The sequence below is a fragment of the Indicator indicator genome, chromosome 32 (genome assembly GCF_027791375.1).
Source record: "Indicator indicator isolate 239-I01 chromosome 32, UM_Iind_1.1, whole genome shotgun sequence".
Lineage (NCBI taxonomy): Eukaryota > Metazoa > Chordata > Aves > Piciformes > Indicatoridae > Indicator > Indicator indicator.
The window spans coordinates 9,161,987-9,181,987 of record NC_072041.1 but is presented as its reverse complement, the minus strand read 5'-3'; the positions used below and the strand labels follow the sequence as shown (position 1 = coordinate 9,181,987).

The window sequence follows — 20,001 nt, the reverse complement described above, 5'->3', positions numbered from 1 at the left end:
CTGAGCTGTGGTTTGATGATGAGCAGGGACACAGCCACAGGTGATGAGGAGAGAGCAGCTGGGGTGGGACAGTGACCTGTGGCAGGTTCCTGTACAGGAAGGCTGAAGGGGACAGGGTGGGTGCAGTGCTGGCTGAAGATGAGCCAGCAGTGTGCTCAGGTGGCCAAGGCCAATGGCATCCTGGCTGGCACCAGGAATAGTGTGGCCAGCAGGAGCAGGGATGTGGTTGCCCCCCTCTGCTTGGCACTGCTGAGGCCACACCTCGGATACTGTGTTCAGTTTGGAGCCCCTCACTACATGGAGGACATCGAGGGGCTGGAGCAGTCCTGTGAGGAGCAGCTGAGGGAACTGGGGGTGTTCAGGCTGGAGAAGAGGAGGCTGAGGGAGACCTCACTGCTCTGTACAGCTCCCTGAGAGGAGGCTGGAGCCAGGTGGGGGTTGGGCTCTTCTCACATGCAGCAAGTGACAGGACAAGAGGAAAAGCCTCAAGCTGTGCCAGGGGATTCAGATTGGACATGAGGAACAATTACTTCCCAGCAAGGCTTCTGAGGCACTGTCCCAGGCTGCCCAGGGAGATGGTGGAATCCCCATCCCTGGAGGTGTTTCAGAGCTTCCTGGATGTGGTGCTGAGGGACGTGATGCTGGAGGATGTGGTGCTGAGGGATGTGGTGCTGAGGGATGTGGTGCTGAGGGATGTGGTGCTGAGGGATGTGGTGCTGAGGGATGTGATGCTGAGGGATGTGGTGCTGAGGGATGTGGTGCTGAGGGATGTGGTGCTGAGGGATGTGGTGCTGAGGGATGTGGTGCTGAGGGGTGTGGTGCAGTGGCAGTGGCTCAGCAGCAGTGGTTGTGAGCTCTGGGTGAGCAGCTGGACTTGAGGAGCTCAAAGGCCTCTCCCAGCCTCACCACATCTGGGGTTCTAATGCTGCCTGGGGCTGGGAGGGAGCTTTGCACAGCCCTGACATGGTGCTGAGCTACAGGTGAGCTGTTTAAGGCTGGGATTTGGCAGTTGCAGGCTGTGCTTGTCCCCTTAGCCTGCTGCTAGTGCCTCTGCCACCTCAGCAGCACCAGGGAGCTGAGCTGCAGGTGAAGCCTTTTGGGTCCCCTGGACCCTCCTGGCTTGCCTTGTCTGCCAGCCCTGCACTCAGAGCTCAGCCTGCCTGGGCTTTTCCCTCAGGTGCCTATTCATTAGCACTAAACAGTGGCTGTCTGCTTGCTAATCCCTCTGTAATTAAAGGCTCTGAACTCCTCTGCCTGGGTGTGGATCGTTGGCAGCTGGTAAGGGGAGCTGCAGACACACAGCAGAGCTGGCACAGGAGGATGGAGCTGCTGTGGGGAGAGGGAGGTGGGGGTGAGCCTGGGGAGCAGCCCTCACAGCCACCTTCTGCCTTTGCTGTGGGGTGAGCACCCAGCTGGGGCTCCACCTGAGGCAGAGCACAGGACCCAACACCCAGTGGGGTTGTGCCCCTGCCACAGCTGGGCAGTGGCCTCCATGCTAAGCCCCCACTCCTGCCCCTCAAGGACCTCCCAGCCCCAAAGAAACAAAGCAGAACCACTCTGGGGCAGCCTGGGACCTCTGCTAGGGCACCACCTGTGCCTCTGCTCCTGGGACTGAGGAGCGCTGCCAGGGCAGCAGCTTCAGCCTTCAGCCTGAGCTCTTCAGTGGCACAGGGAAAAGCTGCAGAGAGAGAGTCAGGACCCAGAGGGCAGGGGCTGGGTGTGACCTGGGCTGTCAGGGTGTGATGACCACCCCAGAGGGATGGATGACCACTGCCAGGAGGGAACCTTGAGCTGAGGGAAGGTGACACAGCAGTCACCTGCTGTTCTCCCAGAGCTGTGGCCGTTACTGGTGCTCCCTTCCCCAGCCAGGGCTGACCTCACTGCCTTTGGCCTTTGCCTCAGCAGAGCTCATCCTGCAGCTGTCTGGTGGCCATGGCACATTTCCTAGGATCACAGAACCACAGAACTGTCAGGGTTGGAAGGGACCTCAAGGTTTATCCAGTTCCAACTCCCCTGCCATGGGCAGGGACACCTCACACCACAGCAGGTTGCTCACAGCCACATCCAGCCTGGCCTTAAACACCTCCAGGGATGAGGCTTCCACCACCTCCCTGGGCAACCTGTGCCAGTGTCTCACCACCCTCATGGGGAACAACTTCTTCCTAACATCCAATCTGAATCTCCCTTCTTCTACTTTTGCTCCATTCCACCCAGTCCTATCACTCCCTGACACCCTCAAAAGTCCCTCCCCAGCTTTCTTGGAGCCCCCTTCAGATACTGGAAGGCCACAAGAAGGTCTCCTGGGAGCCTTCTCCTCTCCACACTGCACAACCCCAACTCTACCAGCCTGTCCCCATGGCAGAGGAGCCTCTCATGCAGCCACAGGCAGTGAGTGGCTTCTCTGAAGGGAACATGAAGAGCTCACTGGGGGCAGCTGGATCAGCCCTTCCTGCTGTGAGATGGCTTTCCAGAACCTGGATCCTGCCCCAGCTCCTTGTGCAAGGTGCTGGATTGCTGCTGCTGTGCCCTGCTGCTGTGCCCAACTGTTGTGCCCAGCTGTTGTGCCCAGCTGCTGTGCCCATCTGCTGTGCCCAGCTGTTTTGCCCAGCTATTGTGCCCTGCTGTTGTGCCCTGCTGCTGTGCCCATCTGCTGTGTCCAGCTGTTGTACCCAGCTGTTGTGCCCTGCTGCTGTGCCCATCTGCTGTGCCCTGCTGCTGTGCCCAGCACAGCTCTGCTGTACCACAGCCTCTGTCCTTGCTCTCCTGCTGTTCCCTTCTCACCCCCAAGTGCTGCCTCACTCATGCCTCTGCCTCCCTGCTGCCTCCTGTCTCGTCCCTTCAGGTGCTGCTTCCCTCAGGGCAGTCTCCCATGCTGCAGGCAAGCCCTGGGGTTGACTTCCAGGCCCAGGCACAACCTTCTCATCACCTCCATGGGCTCAGCCCTCAGCCCATGGCCCTTCTCTGCACAGTTGTCCTTCCCAGCACTGCCACTTTGCAGCCTTGATGAAGGACTTGCAGCAGGGACTTGGTGTCGCTCCCAGATCTCCAATTAACTTCATCACAGAACTGTTTTGCTTGGAAAAGACCTTTCAGATCCTCAAATCCAACCATTAGAGGAGATTCTGGGGGGACCTCAGAGCTGCCTTCCAGCACCTGAAGGGATCCTGCAGGAAGGCTGCAGAGAGACTTTTCCTGAGGATGTCTGAGCCAGGCCAAGGGGCAATGGTTTGGAGCTGAGGCAGAGCAGGGTTAGAGTGGAGCTGAAGAAGAAGTTCTTCAGTAGGAGGGTGGTGAGACTCTGGCACAGGCTGCCCAGGAGGCTGTGGCTGCCTCCTCCCTGGAGGTGTTCAAGGCTAGGCAGGATGAAGCCTAGAGCAGCTGAGTCCAGGTGTCCCTGGGCATGGTGGAGAGGTTGCAGTACATGAACTCTGAGGTCCCTTCCAACCTGAGCCGTCCTCTGATTCTGTGATTGTCTAACTACCAACTCACAGAATCATCACAGAATTAATTTTGAGCTCACCAAGCCCAGCCTATCCCCCAGCATCATCTAACCAACTAACCCATGGCACCAAGTCCCTCATCCAGTCTCATTAGACACCTCCAGGGACAGTGACTCCACCACCTCCCCAGGCAGCACATCCCAGTGCCCAATCTCTCCTTCTGTGAAGAATTTCTTCCTAACATCAGCCCAAACCTCCCCTGGCACAGCTTGAGACTGTGTCCTCTGTTCTGTGCTGGGTGCTTGGGAGCAGAGCCCAACCCCCAGCTGGTACAACCTCCCTTGAGGGAGCTGTAGACAGCAATGAGGTCTGCCCTGAGCCTTCTCTTCTCCAGGCTGAACACCCCCAGCCCCCTCAGCCTCTCCTCACAGGGCTGTGCTCCAGGCCCCTCCCCCGCCCTGTGCCCCAGACCCCTCCCCAGTCCTGTGCTCCAGGCCCCTCCCCAGCCTTGTGCCCCAGGCCCCTCCCCAGCCTTGTGCCCCAGACCCCTCCCCAGCCCTGTGCTCCAGACCCCTTCCCAGCCTTGTGCTCCAGACCCCTTCCCAGCCTTGTGCTCCAGACCCCTCCCCAGCCTTGTTCCCCAGACCCCTCCCCAGCCCTGTGCTCCAGACCCCTCCCCAGCCTTGTGCTCCAGACCCCTCCCCAGCCTTGTTGCCCTTCTCTGGACACCTTCCAGCATCTCAAGATCTCTCTTGAGATGGTCTGTAGACAGCTTGAATTTAGCCCTTCCAGCAAACTCTGCATGGTGCACACTGCCTTCCTAGGAGCTCTCCTCTGTCCCTTCTGAGGCCAGCTTGTGTTTGCTCTCTGCTCTCCTCCTGACCTCCAGCTCCAGGCTGCACACCTCCCAGCTCCCCTATCACGGGCAGAAGCTGAGTGGCATCTCCCCCAAAGCTCAGCAGCTTCCCAGGGAGGGAGATCCAGGACTTGCCACCTGCCACAGCCCTGTCTTAAGGAAGTGTGATGTGGCCAAAGAAAACCTCACACAGAGACCAGCTTGCCTCCCAAAGCCTTTCCTCAGCCATGCCAGAACAAAGGATCTGTGCCAAGAGGGTGTTTGAGAGCTGTGCCAGCATCCCTGGAGGGAAGCCAGGGGTCAAGGAGCTGAGGGACAATGACACTTGAGTAGCTGAAAGCCATGCCAGGCATCAGCCCTCTTGCTGGTGGCAGCACTCAGCCCCTGCTGGCTCACTTGTGGCCATTCTTTGGGGAGGCTGAGGGGGACTGGGGACTCCTGGAGCTGTGGGGATTTGCAGGCTCCATGAGTGCCCTGGGAACACTGCCAAGGGAAAGGGCTCCTGGGGCAGAGATCACTCCAACAGCACATGGGGAGGGCACCTCTTGGTAACAGGCTGTGGCTCCTGTGCCCTGGGAAGGGAGGATCAGGAGACAAACTGAAGTCTTCCCAGTGATGGGAAGGGAACACCAAGAGCTTTGGGAGCATGTCCCTGCTGTGTCAGGAGGGATGAGAAGGGAGGAGAACTCTGGTGTCAGGCTCTTGACTGCACACAGAGCCCAAGGGGAGTCCTGGGCAGCTAACAGAGGGTGAGCAGCAGCAGGGAGGAGGCAGAGGACACCCAGAGACTTCCCTGATGAAGCCAGCAGCAGCAGCAGAGCTCTGACTCCTTCCCTTCCCTGGCCCCAGTCAGCCTGTGCTGGTCATTGCCTGCTCACCCTGGAGGCATTTTCCAGCCTTTGGCTGGGTCCTTTGGCTGGGCAGATGTGCAGCTCACATCTGTGCCCCACGCTGATCCCAGCCACCCTTAGGCTTTGGATTCCTGCTCTAGGTGGCTGGCACAGCCCTGGCACCTGCATCCCAGCCAGGCAGTGCTTTCAGGACAGGGCTGACCTGACAGAACTCAGAGGCCCCTGGGGATGTGTTTGGGAGGCCCAAAGCCAGCACCTGGGCCATGGCTCTGCTCTGCCCTCAGTGCCCTGTGACTGACTGGCTCCAGTCTGCTCCTGTCGAGGCTTTCCTGCCCTTCACACCCAGAAGGACATCGAGGGCTGGAGCAGGGCCAGAGAAGGGCAAGAGAGCTGGGGAAGGGTCTGGAGAAGAGGCTGGGGAGGAGCAGCTGAGGGAGCTGGGGGTGTTCAGCCTGGAGAAGAGGAGGCTGAGGGGAGATCTCATTGCTCTCTGGCAGGGGGGGTTGGACTTGGTGATCTTTGGAGGTCCCTTTCAACCCCTAACATCCTGGGAGCCTGTGAGCTCCCTGGGAGGAGGCTGCAGTGAGGTGGGGGTTGGGCTCTTCTCTCTGGTACCAAGTGACAGATCAAGAGGAAATGGCCTCAAGTTGCACCGGGGGCGGGGTTAGGTTGGAGTTTTGCTGCAAGAGTGGTCAGGGACTGGCAGAGGCTGCCCGGGGGGGGTGGTGGAGTCCCCATCCCTGGAGGTGTTCCAGAAACCTGTGGCCATGGCACTTGGGCCATGGTTTGGTGGCCATGGTGGTGCAGGGCTGATGGTTGGACTGGGTGAGCCTAGAGGGCTTTCCAACCTTGATGCTTCTATGATTCAGTGATGATGCAAAGGGTGGGAAGCTCTGCAGTGATCGTGGGCAGTGCAAAGCACCAGCAGGGAGGATTTCTCCCTACTTGCAACAACAAAGAAATCCCTGCAGGCATGGTCCATGAGCTCTGCTGCCTCAGGGAGCAGGGAGCTCAGAGGGGTCAGGGAAGGAGGGGTGAGGAGGGTTGGCTCTTGCCAGCTTCCCAGCTGCCTTTTGCTGTTGGCATTGCCTTGGCACTGAGCACCCCTGAGCTGCTGTGTGCAGTGTGAGCAGCTCCTGGAGCAGTGCTGAGGACAAACCCTCCACAGGCTGCATGGCAGCAGCTGAATGGAGGCTGCAAACTCCATTAAACAAAGAGCATAAAGACAGCCAGAAGCCTTCCTCTGCCCTGGCCAAGTCACTGGGCCTGTGGCACTGGGAGCTGCTTTGCAGGCTGTAATCCACACCAGAGCTCCTTGATCCCCATGGGGCTGCAGCCAGGGCCAGCTCTGGGCTGCACTGCTCTCTCTTTGAGTTTTTCCAATGTTTGTGGTTACAAACTGAAGGGGCTGGAGGCTGGGAAGGTCTCCAGACACTTGACACACACAAGCAGAACTGTGTGGGCACCAGCCTGATGGTGCCACCTTGCCAAGAAGCCTGGAAACAAAGCCCTGCCAGGCTGTGTAGCCTCAGCCTCTGCAGCTCTGGCAAGTCCACTGAAATCCAACAAGGGCAAGGGCAGAGTCCTGCATCTGGGAAAGAACAGCCCCAGGGACCAGGCTGGGGACTGACCTGCTGGAGAGCAGCACAGAGGAGAGGGACCTGGGGGTCCTGGTGCACAGAAGGATGCCCCTGAGCCAGCAATGTGCTCTCTGGGCCACAAAGGCCAAGGGCAGCCTGGGCTGGATTGGAAGGGCTGTGGTGAGTAGATCAAGAAAAGTTCTCCTCCCCTTCTGCTCTGCCCTGCTGAGACCACATCTGGAATATTGTGTCCAGTTTTGGGCCCTCAGCTCAAGAAGGACCTCAGGGAACCACTTGAAAGAGTCCAGCCCAGAGCCCCAGAGCTGCTGCAGGCAGTGGAACATCTCCTGTGAGGCCAGGCTGAGGCAGCTGGGGCTTGGAGCTGGGAGCAGAGCAGCCTGAGGGCTGCCCTCAGTGCTGGGGATAAAGCTGTGCAGGGCTGGAGCCAGGCTCTGCTCAGGGATGTCCAAGGACAGCACAAGGGGCACTGGGGGCAAGCTGGAGCAGAGGAGGTGCCAGGGGAACAGGAGGGAAAACTTTGTCCCTGTGAGGGTGCCAGAGCCTGGAGCAGGCTGCCCAGAGGGGTTGTGGAGTCTCCTGCTCTGGAGACTTTCCAAACCCTCCTGGATGTGTTCTGTGTGACCTGCCCTGGTGCTGCTCTGGCAGGGGGTTGGCCTGGATGAGCTTTCCAGGTCCCTTCCAACCCCTGACAGTCTGTGATGCTGTGATCCCAGAGCTGAGGCTGCTGCTGCCTTGAGGGTTGTTGGAGGGCCCTGGTGCTGTAACCCCTGTGACCTTGTGCTGCTTTCCTCAGCTTCTGCTGGAGGTGATTCCAAAGCATGTGGCTCCTGCAGATGCCACCACGGGAGAGGACAGTGGGGAAGCAAGTGGGGAGCAGACATTTGAACAGCCCAAGGAGCAGTGAACCCCTTCGTCAGGGGATACTCACAGAGAGGAGTGCTGGAGGTCTGCAGCCCAACCTCCCATGCAGAGCAGGGTCACCAAGGTCAAGCTGAGGGCAGGTCAGTAGAAGCTTCCCTTCCTCATCCAGGTTTTCCTTACTGTGGTGCTTTCAGTGCTCACGCTGGAGGAGGGCAGCCTAAATCCAAGTCGATTTCAGAGCAGGGCCCATGGTGTGGCAGCCTGTGGTGCTTCCATGGCAGCAGAGACTTCCTCAAAGCTGGAGGAGCTTTGAACCAAAGCAATCAGGTTTCAGTTGGACACTTGGCTGCAGCTGAACTCTGAGCCTCGAGGTCAGCTTTGGGGCCTGCTTTGGGGACAGATGGACCATTGCATGGTGACAGTCACCTGCTGGGACCTGAGATGCTTTGGGGCATGAAGGGAAGGCTGCTTGGGGCGAGAAGTGCCTTGGGTGAGACACTGGCATGAGACCCCCAGGTCTGCAGGGGAGTGCAGGGAGTTTCCTGGCTTCATGCTCTGCCCATGCTTGAGAAGCAGACATCACCCAAGCCCTCTGTGCCTACTTCCCCTGCCTGCACCCAGAGGCTCTGGGTGCTCCTGATGTCTCAGACCCTTGGGTTTTGAGCGCTACTGGAGCCTGGGTGCCAGCCTAGATGTCTGCAGGCCCTGTGGGTTCAAGGTCAGGGAAGGTCTGATCACAGCACCACCCTCACCACTGCATGGCAGCACCCTCTGGTCCCACTGCAGTGTTCTGCTGTTCTTGTGCAGGGGCAGGAGGAGCTCTGGGGCAGCCTAGGAGCCCTGTCCTGAGGAATGCCCTGCTCTGCTCCCCAGGATCCCCATGTGCTGGAGCTGCATGGGTCAGCAGAGGTGCTGAGTCCCTGGGTAAAGGGAAGGGAGCTGGTCCACATCCCCAGGCTTTCCAAGTCTCTCTTTGCCAGGTTTATGAGGCAGTGGCAATAGCTCGGCCATCCTCTCCCAGATGCCTCAGACTGGAGAAGAGGAGGCTGGGGGGAGACCTTCTGGCTCTCTACAACTCCCTGAAAGGAGGCTGGAGCCAGGTGGGTACCAGGCTCATCCCCCAGCCAACAAGTGACAGGAGAAGAGGAAATGGCCTCAAGTTGTGCCAGGGAAGGAAAAATTTCTTCACCCCACGGGTGATGGGGCACTGGCAGAGGCTGCCCAGGGCAGTGCTGGAGTCCCCGTCCCTGGAGGGCTTTGAAAGACCTCTGGATGAGGAGCTGGGGGCTGTGGTCTGACAGCTGTGTGCAGGGAGAGGCTGGGCTCTGGTCAGACTCCTGAGGGCTTTCCCAGGCAGTTCAGTGATTCTCTGCACCACCAGCAGCTCTCTCCCCCACATCTGCCCACTTTCTGCCCTGCCCCGCGGCCCCTGGACTCTCTGGTGCCTTCCCCTGCCCCTCAGTCTGCAGCGGGGTCAGGCTCTTAATCCTGACCCGGATCAGAGCCGCTCCTGCAGTGGGTAATTGAAAATGCCACAATTCCCTGCTGACCCGACCCATGAAAGCAGTTCCCCTCCTCCTTGGCCAGTAACCTGAGACTCCAGGGACCGGGATCTGTCAGGAGAGCTGGGAGGAGCCGCTGGAGAGCTCCCAGCTGTTCCCCTGCTCCGTCCCCTGGGTGGGTTCAAAGCGCTGCTGCGGCCGGGCTGGCTTTGCCCTCTCCGTGCTGAGTGCTGTGCAGAGCAAATGTTGACTCTGTCTGACATGCCTCGGGTTAGAGGCATTACCGTGATCAGAGATAGAGGCTTGCTGGCGGTAACCCGACCCTGCCAGCTAAGCCAGCAGAGGAATGGAGACACTTTGATTACCCTCAGCAGCGCTGGCAGGCAGGGAGGGGAGGGCTGCGCCGTACAGGGCTGGCAGGTGGAGGAGGCAGGGGGCTAGCTGCAAAATGGGGAGGGGGAAGGGGGTGCAGACTGCTGCTGGTCGTGTTTCAAATGGATATAAAGATCCCCAAAGGAAAGCTGTGGAAAGCTCCTGGTGTCCCCCAGCGGGTGGGCTGGAGGCTGGAGCCACATGGTCCTAATCAAACACCCCCAGCAAAGAGCCAGGGAGCCAGGCAGGACCCTGGAGCCACAGAACCACCTGGCTGGAAAAGATCATCAAGCACAGCTGCTAGACCCTAAGTTCCTCACCCAGACAGCTCTTAACCACCTCCAGGGATGGGGACTGCACCACCTGCCTAGGCAGCCTGGGACAGTGTCTGATGCCCCTTGGCTGAAGACGTTTTTCCCAATGTCCAACCTAAACCTGGTGCAACTTGGGGCCATTTCCCCTTCTCCTGTCACTTGTTAGCTGGGGGAAGAGGCTGCCCCCATCTGGCTCCAACTTCCTTTCAGGGAGTCACAGAGACCAATAAGGTCTCCCCTCAGCCTCATCTTTTCCTGGCTAAACAGCTCCAGGTCCTGAGCTACTCCTACCCTAGCCACAGCTGGAGTCCTGGGTCCAGTTCTGGGCTCTCCAGTTCCAGAGGGACAGGGAAATACTGGAGAGAATCCAACAGGAGGCTATGAGGATGCTGAAGGGACTGGAACCTCTGTGAGGAGGAAAGACTGAGAGCCCTGGGGCTGGTTAGGCTGGAGAGCAGCCTGGGAGGGGATCTGAGCAATGTCTATAAATATCTGAGGGGTGGGGGGCAAGAAGCAGGGGTCAGGCTCTTTGCAGTGTTGCCCTGTGACAGGGCAAGGGGCAATGGACACAAACTGAGACACAGGAGGTTCCACCTCAACATGAGGAGAAACTTTTTTACCACAGTAAAGGCTGCTGGAGCCCTGGAGCAGGCTGCCCAGGGGGGTCTCCTTCTCTAGAGACTTTCAAAGCCAACCTGGATGTGTTCCTATGTGACCTGAAATGGGTGACCCTGCTCTGGCAGGGGGCTGGACCCAGTGATGTCCCTTCCAACCCCTCCCATTCTATGATTCTGTGATTCCTCAAGGTGAAGATGCTGCCTGGGGAGTCCCAGCCCCTGGGCTGCTCGCTGTGGAGTTGCTCTGGCTGGTGGCAGTGTCAGGTCCAGTTTGATTCCCTTTTCAGCAGCAGGACAGCTTCTCAGCCTTCACAGGGTGACCTCCCATGGCCTCACAGCAGCACTGAGCCTCTCTCTAGAGGCTCTAAAGTGCCCCTGAAGTGCTTGTGGATGTTACCTGGTGTGTAGCTGGAGGTGGGCTTGTGTCACAGCATGGTGTCACTGCCAGTCACACCTCCTGAAAAGGGCTTGCAGTAGCCCCTGGCAGTTGTGGTGAACCAAGAGGCAGGGCTCAGTACAGAGCATTGGCCTCAGCCCTCAAAGCCTGCTAGAAACAGGATGGTTTTAGCTCTGGGGTGCCTTGGGATGGGATGAGGCAGCACACATGAGGGACCAGTGTCAGAGGGGTCAGGTTATGGAATCATAGAATCACAGAACTGTTTGGGTTCTTCTTGAGAACTTCTGAGATCATCCAGTCCAACATCAACCCAACCTTACCGTGGCCACCAAACCATGGCCCCAGCTGCCTGGCCACACCTTTCTGAGCACCTCCAGGGATGGGGACTCCACCACCTCCCTGGGCAGCCTGTGCCAGTCCCTGCCCTTCTGTTGCTCAGGGGCTGTGAGGAAGGTGCTTGGCTGCTCCCCTGCTCAGGGACACATTCTTATGTCTTTTATTTTTGGTCTCTGTTCTGAAAAGATGGAGATGGGATAGGAGGGAGGTGACCTCTGCCTCCGGTGGTGGCTTGGGTTTGGTTTATTTCTCCTACAATCTGGACAAGCCACAGGGCTCCACTAAGAGGAATGAAAGGAATCTGAGGCCATCCCAGATGAAGAGGATGCAGAAAGGTTCCTTTCCTTGGGGCTCAAGGGTTTCAGTCATGACAAGGTTACATCCCCTGTGGAAGTGGAGCTCTCTGGTTCTCACATTGTTGCTGCCCACATACACCTGGAGGCACCACCAGGACACATCTACCTCTGCTTACACCTTTGTGGGGCTGCCATCTCAAAGGGGTAGGGGCTCTGGGACACCCCAAGTCTGATCTTGATGTTCACAGGGCAGGTTCCTTGTCCAGCATCCCTTTTCCCTCTGCACCTTCCACCAGTGAGGGACAGCCAGGAGCCAGCAGCTGGGGAGGTGTCTTTGGCACTGGGCAGTTTGTGCCACTAACTGAATGACCATTTCCAACCTGGCAGTGGTCCCTAAAGCTCAGCTCCTTTTATCACAAGGGACCAAAGAGGAGTCACAGCTTGTGGCAGAAGGTGACTGACCCCACAGGGCCAGGGCTAAATGCTGCTGGCCCAGCCTTTGGTGTTAGCAGCCCAGCTGTACTCTGGCTGGTCCTGGAAAGGGCCTGGCACAAAGCAGGCTGGAGGGACAAAGCCCTTTTGTGGTTTATTTTATTGATTTGATTTGATTTGATCCTTTCTGCACTGTGTTAAATCTGTGCTCTGAAGCAGCTCAGCAGAGGGACCTCGTGTGTAGCTTTCTCAGAAGCAGCAGGTCAGGAAGGCAGCTTGGGTACTGTGAGCAAAGCTTTCAGCATCTGTGCTCAGCTGAGGTCAGCACCTCCCAGGGTTTGTGTCTCTGGCAGCTGTCACCTCACCATCTCCTGCAGCTGAAAAGCTCTTTCTGCACTCTGTAGCTCAGGCTGGTCACAGAGTGCTCCTTGTGCTGAGGGTGTCCCCAGGGAGCACCAGCCCAGACTGGATGCTCTGTGTTCACTTGCACTGCTTTCATCTCCTTCCCCTTTAGCTGCTGGGGACCAACCTCTTCAGTGCTCAGTAAAATGAGACGGGGCAGGCAGGCAGGCAGCAGCAGACAGAGCTGGGCCTCACCTTCCAGGGAGGAGATGGCAGTGCAGAGGAATAATGTGGAGATGTACAAGGTGCTCCACATGGACCTGGGGGCAGAGCAGAGAATGGCAACCAGGACCAGAACTGGAGGGGGGGTGGCTGCCATCCAAGGAGAGCTGGGCAGGCTGAGAGCTGGCTGCAGGCAAACCTCATGAGGTTCAGTAAGGACAAGTGCAGGGTCCTGCACCTGGGGAGGAACAGTCCCAGGCACTAGAGCAGGTTAGGAGCTGCCCTGCTGGAGGGCAGCTCCACAGAGAAAGACCTTGGAGTGGTGGTGGGCAACAAGTCCTGCATGGGACAGCAATGTGCTCTGGTGGCCAAGAGAGCCAATGGGATCCTGGGGTGCTGCAAGACAAGTGTGCAGCAGGGCTAGGGAAGTTCTTCTCCCTCTGCTCTGCCCTGCTCAGACCACAGCTGCAATGCTGTGTCCAGTTTGGGGCTCCCCAGTTCAAGAGAGACAGAGACCTGCTGGAGAGAGTCCAAGGGAGAGCCAGGAGGATGATTTGGGGACTTGAGCATCTCCCCTGTGAAGAGAGACTGAGAGCCCTGGGGGTGTTCAGTGTGGAGAGGAGAAGGCTGAGAGGGGATCTGATCAATGTCTATCAATAGCTGAGGGGTGGGAGGCAAGGGGAGGGGGCCAGGCTCAATAAGAGAAGGAACAATGGATACAAACTGGAACAGAGAAGGTTCCACCTCAAGATGAGGAGAAACTTCTTTCCAGTGAGGCTGCTGGAGCCCTGAAGCAGGCTGCCCAGAGGGGTTGTGGAGTCTCCTTCTCTGGAGACTTTCCAGTCCCACCTGGATGCATTCCTGTGTGACCTGCCCTGGGTGGTGCTGCTCTGACAGGAGTTGGACTGGATGATCTCTGGAGGTCCCTTCCAACCTCTCATGTTCTGTGATTCTGTGACTTTCCAGCCTTGGAAGTGGTGAAGAGTCAGAATGCCCTGGGCCTTCCCTAGCTTTGCAGCTGTCCTGCTTGCTCCGGGGGATGAGAGCTGCCAGCCAGCAGCTGCCTGAGTGCTTGTGTCACCATCCAGCTTGGAGCTTTTCCCTCTGACTAGACTTCAGAGTGTTGCTCTGAGGTCTGGCTGGCTCCAGTAACCTGGACAGTAACTCAGACACCCAGTCCCAGCCCAGCCATGACTCACAGAGCTGGGAACCTCCTGCACAAGCTGCTGCCCTCCCCTGTGGGGAAGGTCACAGAACCATTCTGGTTGAAAAGGCCTCCAGGATCACTGAGATCAACCCAACACCACCATGGCCACCAAACCCTGGCCCCAGCTGAGTGTCCACAACCTTCTTGAGCACCTCCAGGGATGGGGATTCCACCAACCTCCTGGGCAGCCTGTTCCAATCCCTGACCACTCTTGCAGCACAGAAATTGTTCCTCATCTCCAACCTAACCCTCCCCTGGCACTTCAGGCCATCTCCTCTCATCCTGTCCCTTGATACTAGGGGGATGTGTGACAAGGACCACGTCCTGTGGCATTGCAGAGCCCTCTGCTCTCTCAGCACAAGCACAGGACAAAAACTGAGGAGAGTGATTGTTGCCATCTGCTGAGCAGTCAGGAGGCCACACCTGGGGTACTGTGCCCACCTTGGGCATCCCCAGCACTGCATAGAGGTGAGCAGGTCTGGCAGGAGCATCTCAAGGGTGGGCTGGGGGCTGGAGCACATGAGGAGAGCTGGGAGAGCTGGGTCTGGCCAGCCAGGAGAGCACTGAGGGCATCTTCCACTTCAAAAGGGACTTTAAAGAGAAGACAGAGCCCAGCTCTGCCCAGAGAGGCACAGGGGGAGCACTGTAGTAATGGCTGCAAGGGAGAATGAGGGAAGCTCCAATGGGATGTGAGGAAAAGCTTCTTCCCCACCAGAGTGGGAGCCTGTGGGATCCCCATCCTTGGATGTGTCAGATCTCAGCTGGACATGGTCCTGAGCAAACTGTTCTGCTTTGGAAGTTGTTCTGACAGCCAGTTGGACTGGAAACCTCCAGAGGTCACTTCTGACCTCCATCTTCCTCTGCTTCTCTTGAGCAGTTCCCTGATGCCTGTGCTGAGAGCAGTTGCTGAGCAGAGGCAGAGGGGTTAGTTCCTGTCCAGCCAGAGCCTCTCCTTTGCCCCAGGTGCAGGAAAAGTGCTGAAGCTGCTGCAGCTCAGCTGCTTCCTCCCCAGCATGCAGAATATTGACCTCACTAGGGCTCCTTGGATAAGCCCCACCTCATCCATTGGCTTCCTTCTTTCCCAGCCAGACAAGGGCAGGTTCACCAAGTGCCCAGCTGCTGGGGCCAGCACTGCTCAGTGTCACACACCTGAGGCCCTGGCTGCTGGCTTTTGTGGCTTCTTCGGCAGGGCCTGCAGATGCAAGAGAGCTCCCAGGTTGGCAGGCAGAGCATGGCAAAGGGAGGAGAGCACTGCAGGGACCTCACTCCTGCCCAGAGGGACCCAAAGCTGGGGAGCTGCTCCAGCAGCAGAGCTCAGCCATTGAACCTGTGTCTAAATCATGGCACACTGCCACATCCCAGTCCTGTGGTGGGAGAGGGCTGGGTGGATGTGGCCTCTTGTCCTGGAACAGCCTGGGTGAGCATGGGATAGGTTCTCAGGGCATGTGCAGCTCAGGTGTGCCAGAGACCAAGGGCTGTGCTCTCCCAGAGTCCAGCCCCAGGCCCTGCTGCAGGAAACTCTCTGACTTGGTCACTTCCATGGAGAGAGAAAAGTTGGTCTTGGACATTGCAGATGTCATCTTAGAGTCACAGAATGGGTTGGGTTGGATTGGAAGGGACCTCAAAGCTCATCCAGCTCCCACCCCTGCCCTGGGCAGGGACACCTCCCACCAGCCCAGCTTGCTCAAGGTCTCATCCAGACTGGCCTTGAACACCTCCAGGGAGGCAGCCACAGCCTCCCTGGGCAACCTGTTCCAGTCTCTCCCCACCCTCACTGTTAAGAATTTCTTCCTCATCTCCAGTCTCAGTCTCCTCTCTCCCAGCTCAAAGACATTGTCCCTCATCCTGGCACCCCAAGCTCTTTTCAGAAAGTCCTTCCCCATCTCTCCTGGAGCTCTTTAGGTACTGGAAGGTTGCTCTAAGGTCTCCCTGGAGCCTTCTCCAGGCTGAACAACCTCAAGTCCCTCAGCCTGTCCTTGTAGGAGAGGTTCTCCATTCCTCTGATCATCTTTGTGGCCTCCTCTGGTCCCTTCCATGTCCTTCTTGTGTTTTATCTTGACACCAGTGTGAAAAACCAATCCCAAGAGTCTGTAACTATGGAGCCTGAAGTGGTGGGACAGGGACATTAAGGCAGGAGGGGAGCAGAGCTGCATGCCACAGGGCAGGGGAAGGTCTGAGATGATGCAGAGAGTTTCAGACTGGTGGCACTGAGGCTTGGCTTAACCAGAAATGTGTGAGGGGGTTGGCATTTGGGACAAGGTGAGGCTTTGGCCTCAGCAGCTTCTCTAGGTCAGGACATCTTCTCCAGCCCAGGCTGCTCCAAGCCTCTTCCAGCCTGACCTGGAAGGCTCTCAGTGACGGAGGTTCTCTGTCCTTGTTCTGACCTCTGCTGGGCCAAACCAGAGGTCACCACAGCTTTGCTGAGGCTGGCCCAGGTTGTGCCTTCCTTCCAGCAGGCAGCCCAGGGGTTGAAGGAGAATGGAGGCAGGTTCTGCTTGCCCCATGCCCAGCCCTTGGCACACAGGCATTGAGCATGCTGGCAGCTGCAGTGCTCTGAATCCAGACGCCCAGAGGTGCAGAGGCAGTGGCTCATGGAAGCAGCTGTTTGGACTCTGAGAGGAGCTGCTCAGCTGCACTTCATGGCAGTGATGTGCAGGAACATGGCAGTGGTGCTGGGCCAAGCAGCAGAGTCCTACCCCTGCTGTCTGCAGGCCACAGCTGGCACAGTTCCTGTCGCTGCTCCTGATGCCAAGGGAAGCCAGAGAGGAGATGGGTGAGAGGTGCCCTGCTTTGTGTGCCACTCCTCCAAGAGCTGTCAAATGAGTTGTTCTGCCATGAAATATTGAAAGGCTTGGACCTGGTAAAAGCCTTTCTGAGCACAAGGCTCTGCCTCCATTTGTAACCAGGCTTGGCAGGCAAGTGCTGGAGCAGCTTTCTGCTACCACTCTCCAGTCCTCTCCCACCCCTGAGGCTTCCCCTCTGCCCTGGAGCTGTTGAAGCAGTGAGTCTGTGCTGCCAGGCGTGCCAGCCTAATGCTCTGCTGCAGTTAGCACTCTCCAGGCCTGGGCTGGCACTGGCTGAGCACTCGGCTGATGTTCCCAGAGGCTGTGCTGGCAGTGCCATCAGCAGGCTGGGTGCAAGCTGGGCAGGGACATGCACTGAGCTCAGTGGTCTCAGGTTCGGTGAAGAGAAGGCTGCAGAGGCATCTCTGAGCCTCAGCCCTTGCAGCAAGGGTGGTGGGCGCTGGGCTGGCACCTGTGGGCTGGCACCTGTGGCATCTCTGCTGTCCATACTTGAGGCAGATGGCTGCCCACAGCAAGCAGGATGGGAGCTGGGCTGAATTTCCCAGGGTGGCAGCTGCAGGTCGCAGTCCCTGCCCCATGGACTGGTTGGTTGCTGGAGGGTTCTCACAGGGGTGGCCCCGATCCTGCCATGCATGGCAGCGCTGGGGGCAGCCCTGGCTGGGAGCTGCTGGCAGCTGCTGCTCTGCTGGGTGAGACACTGGTGGCCGGGGGGTGCTGCAGAGGGGCAGGTGGCTGCCACTGCCAGCCTGCCAGCTCGGGTTGGCCTTGCAGGCTGCTCTCTGCACCTCCCCTGCCTGCTGCTGCAGGCTACAACCCAGCACAACCTTGGCACAGCCCCAGCACAGCCCTGACACATCCCGGCTCAGTCCCAGCACAGCTCTGGCACAGTCCCGGCTTGGTCTGGCTCAGCCTGGCACAGCCTGGCACAGTCCCAGCACAGTCCTAGCTCAGCCCGGCACAGCCTGGCATAGCCCTGGCACAGCCCTGACACATCCTGGATCAACCCCAGCACAGCCCTGGCACAGTCCCGGCTTGGTCTGGCTCAGCCTGGCACAGCCTGGCACGGTCCCAGCACAGTCCTGGCTCAGCCCGACACAGCCTGGCACAGCCCTGGCACAGCCCTGACACATCCTGGATCAGCCCCAGCACAGCCCTGGCACAGTCCTGGCTTGGTCTGGCTCAGCCTGGCACAGCCTGGCACAGTCCTGGCTTGGTCTGGCTCAGCCTGGCACAGTCCGGCACAGTCCCGGCTCCGCCTGGCACAGTCCCAGCACAGTTCTGGTTCAGCCCGACACAGCCTGGCACAGCCCTGGCACAGTCCCAGCACAGTCCTGGCACAGCCCTAGCACAGTCACAGCTCAGCCTGGCACAGTCCCACCTCAGCCTGGCACAGCCTGGCACAGTCCTGGCACAGCCTGGCACAGCCTGGCGCTTGCTTATGGAGCCTGCCGAAGCCTCCCTATGCAAATGGCACTGTGCAAGGTCCCTGGTGCCCCCTGGCAGGCAGGAGGGCTGCGTCCTGCTGTGCTGGAAGTGCTTCCTGCCTGAGCCAGGCAGGGTTTGCCCCAACCCAGAGCTCCTTTTGCTGGCAGCCGTTTGCCCTCCTGCCCCAGACGCTGCCCTGTGTGGCTTGCAGTCACAACATCCAGGAGCACTGCAAACGTTTTCTGCTCCCCCAGCCTCTCTCTGCAGCCAGCCAAAGGATCTCCTGAGCCCTGCAGCACCCTGCCACTGCTGGAAGTGAATTGAGGAGCCCCAAATCCTGCAGCTGCCTGCCCCCAGGCAGGGGATATGAGCCCTGGCAGTGCAGGCAGTGGCTGAGGCCTCTCTCTCTCTCCCTCTTGCAGCTCCTTCGGCTGTGTCCATCATGCACCAAGTCAGCCGCACCGTGGACAGCATCACTCTCTCCTGGTCTCAGCCTGACCAACCCAACGGAGTCATCCTGGACTATGAGCTGCAATACTATGAGAAGGTACTGGGGGGACCTTGGCAAGGCTGAGCCACAGATTTTGGGGACAGGAGGTGGTGCAAAGCTTCATGCCAGGTCAGGATGCTGCAGCTGGTGGGTCAGCAGCTGACCTCCTGTCCTGCAGCTGGCCGCTGAGTGGCAGTGGCTGGCAGCCCTTTGGAGTCCAGAAGAGGTTCAGAGAATCATGGAATGTGTTGGGTGGGAAGAGAGCATTGAATGCCATCCAGCCCAACCTCCCTGCAGTCAGCAGGGAACATCTGCACCTGGAGCAGATTGCTCAGAACCCCAAACAGCCTCACCTGGAATGGTTCCCAGGGTGGGGCATCTCCTGTCTCTCTGGGCAGCCTGGGCCAGGCTCTCACCACCCTCAGGGTCAAACATTTCTCCCTTCTCTCCACTCTCAATCTCTCCCTTTTAGCTTCAAACCATCTCCCCTTGTCCTGTCACATCAGGCCCTGCCCAAGTCTGTCCCCAGCTTTCTGCTCAGCCTCTTGAAGCACTGCAAGGCCACCAGAAGGTCTCCCTGGAGCCTGCTCTTCTCCAGGCTGAACAACCCCAACTCTCCCAGCCTGGCCTCACAGCAGAGGGCTTCCAGCCCTCCAATCAATTCTGTGGCTCTCCTTTGGACGTACTCTGGCAGCTCCATGTCTCTGCTGAGGGCTCCAGAGCTGGATGCAGTTCTCCAGGTGGGGTCTGACCAGAGCAGAGGGCAGAATCACCTCCCTTGGAAATGCAGTTCCAGTGACACTGCAAGTGTGGACATTCTGCTGGTCTTTAGGGAGGAGCTTCTCCTTTCCCCTCTCCAGCACTTGTGGCAGGTGGCCCCATTGCAGGGGCAGCTGGGGAGCCAGGGCCTGGGGTCTAATTTCCCCCCTTCCCCTCCTGGGGCATTAGTGGGGAATGGAGCAGGTAGGGAGGTTCTGGTGCCCCCTGGCCCATGCCAGCTGAGTCTGTGAGGTTTGGTGCAAGGCCCTCCCTCCTTTACCCTGAAGGTGACTTTGGTGTCTGTGTGCAGCAGCCTGAAGCTGGGGGTTGGGGCAGGGAGGAGCTGTCCATGATCCCATGGAGGGCACCTCCAGCTCTGTGGGGCTGGGGGAGGCTCATCTGTAGGGGTCCCACAGCTCTGGCTCTTCTTTCTTTGAGGAGCATTCCCCTTCCATCTCCTCCCTGCCCACAGAAGCAGAGGGACTGCAAGGCAGGGCTGTGCCAGGGTGTCCATGCCAGGCTGTCCATGCCAGGCTGTTCATCCGTGGGGCTGCTGACAGACCTGAGGCCACGCTGGTGTTGGGTCCCACGACCTGCCAAGCTCTGCCTGGCTGCTGAGCTTCCTCCCATGCTCGTCAGGGGAGGTGGGGAGCAGGAGATTTCTCCTTCCAGGACTCTGCCCCCTTGCACAAGAGCTTATAAAGTATACATTAAAAAATTGCAGCCTGACTAATTAAAAAGCTTTGTGATTAAATGGAACTGAAAATATTTTTCCCAGCAGTTGCCGGAAGAGTTGATTAATCCCCCCCCACTGCCTGCCTCTGACCTATTTTCTCCTCACCAAGAGCCAGAGGGAGAATGAGGAGGAGGACGGGGG

The 20,001-nt window shown here is 58.5% G+C and overlaps 1 protein-coding gene across 3 annotated transcripts in view; it reads left to right on the top strand.

The window, feature by feature from the left end:
* The window catches only part of EPHB2 (EPH receptor B2), a 159,924-nt gene that overhangs the window by 113,184 nt on the left and 26,739 nt on the right, over nucleotides 1-20,001 (top strand). For all 3 annotated transcript variants that reach the window (XM_054394788.1, XM_054394790.1, XM_054394789.1), the window contains one exon: nucleotides 18,298-18,422. In XM_054394788.1, the coding sequence (XP_054250763.1) occupies nucleotides 18,298-18,422 (125 nt within the window). The remainder of the gene's footprint in view (nucleotides 1-18,297; nucleotides 18,423-20,001) is intronic.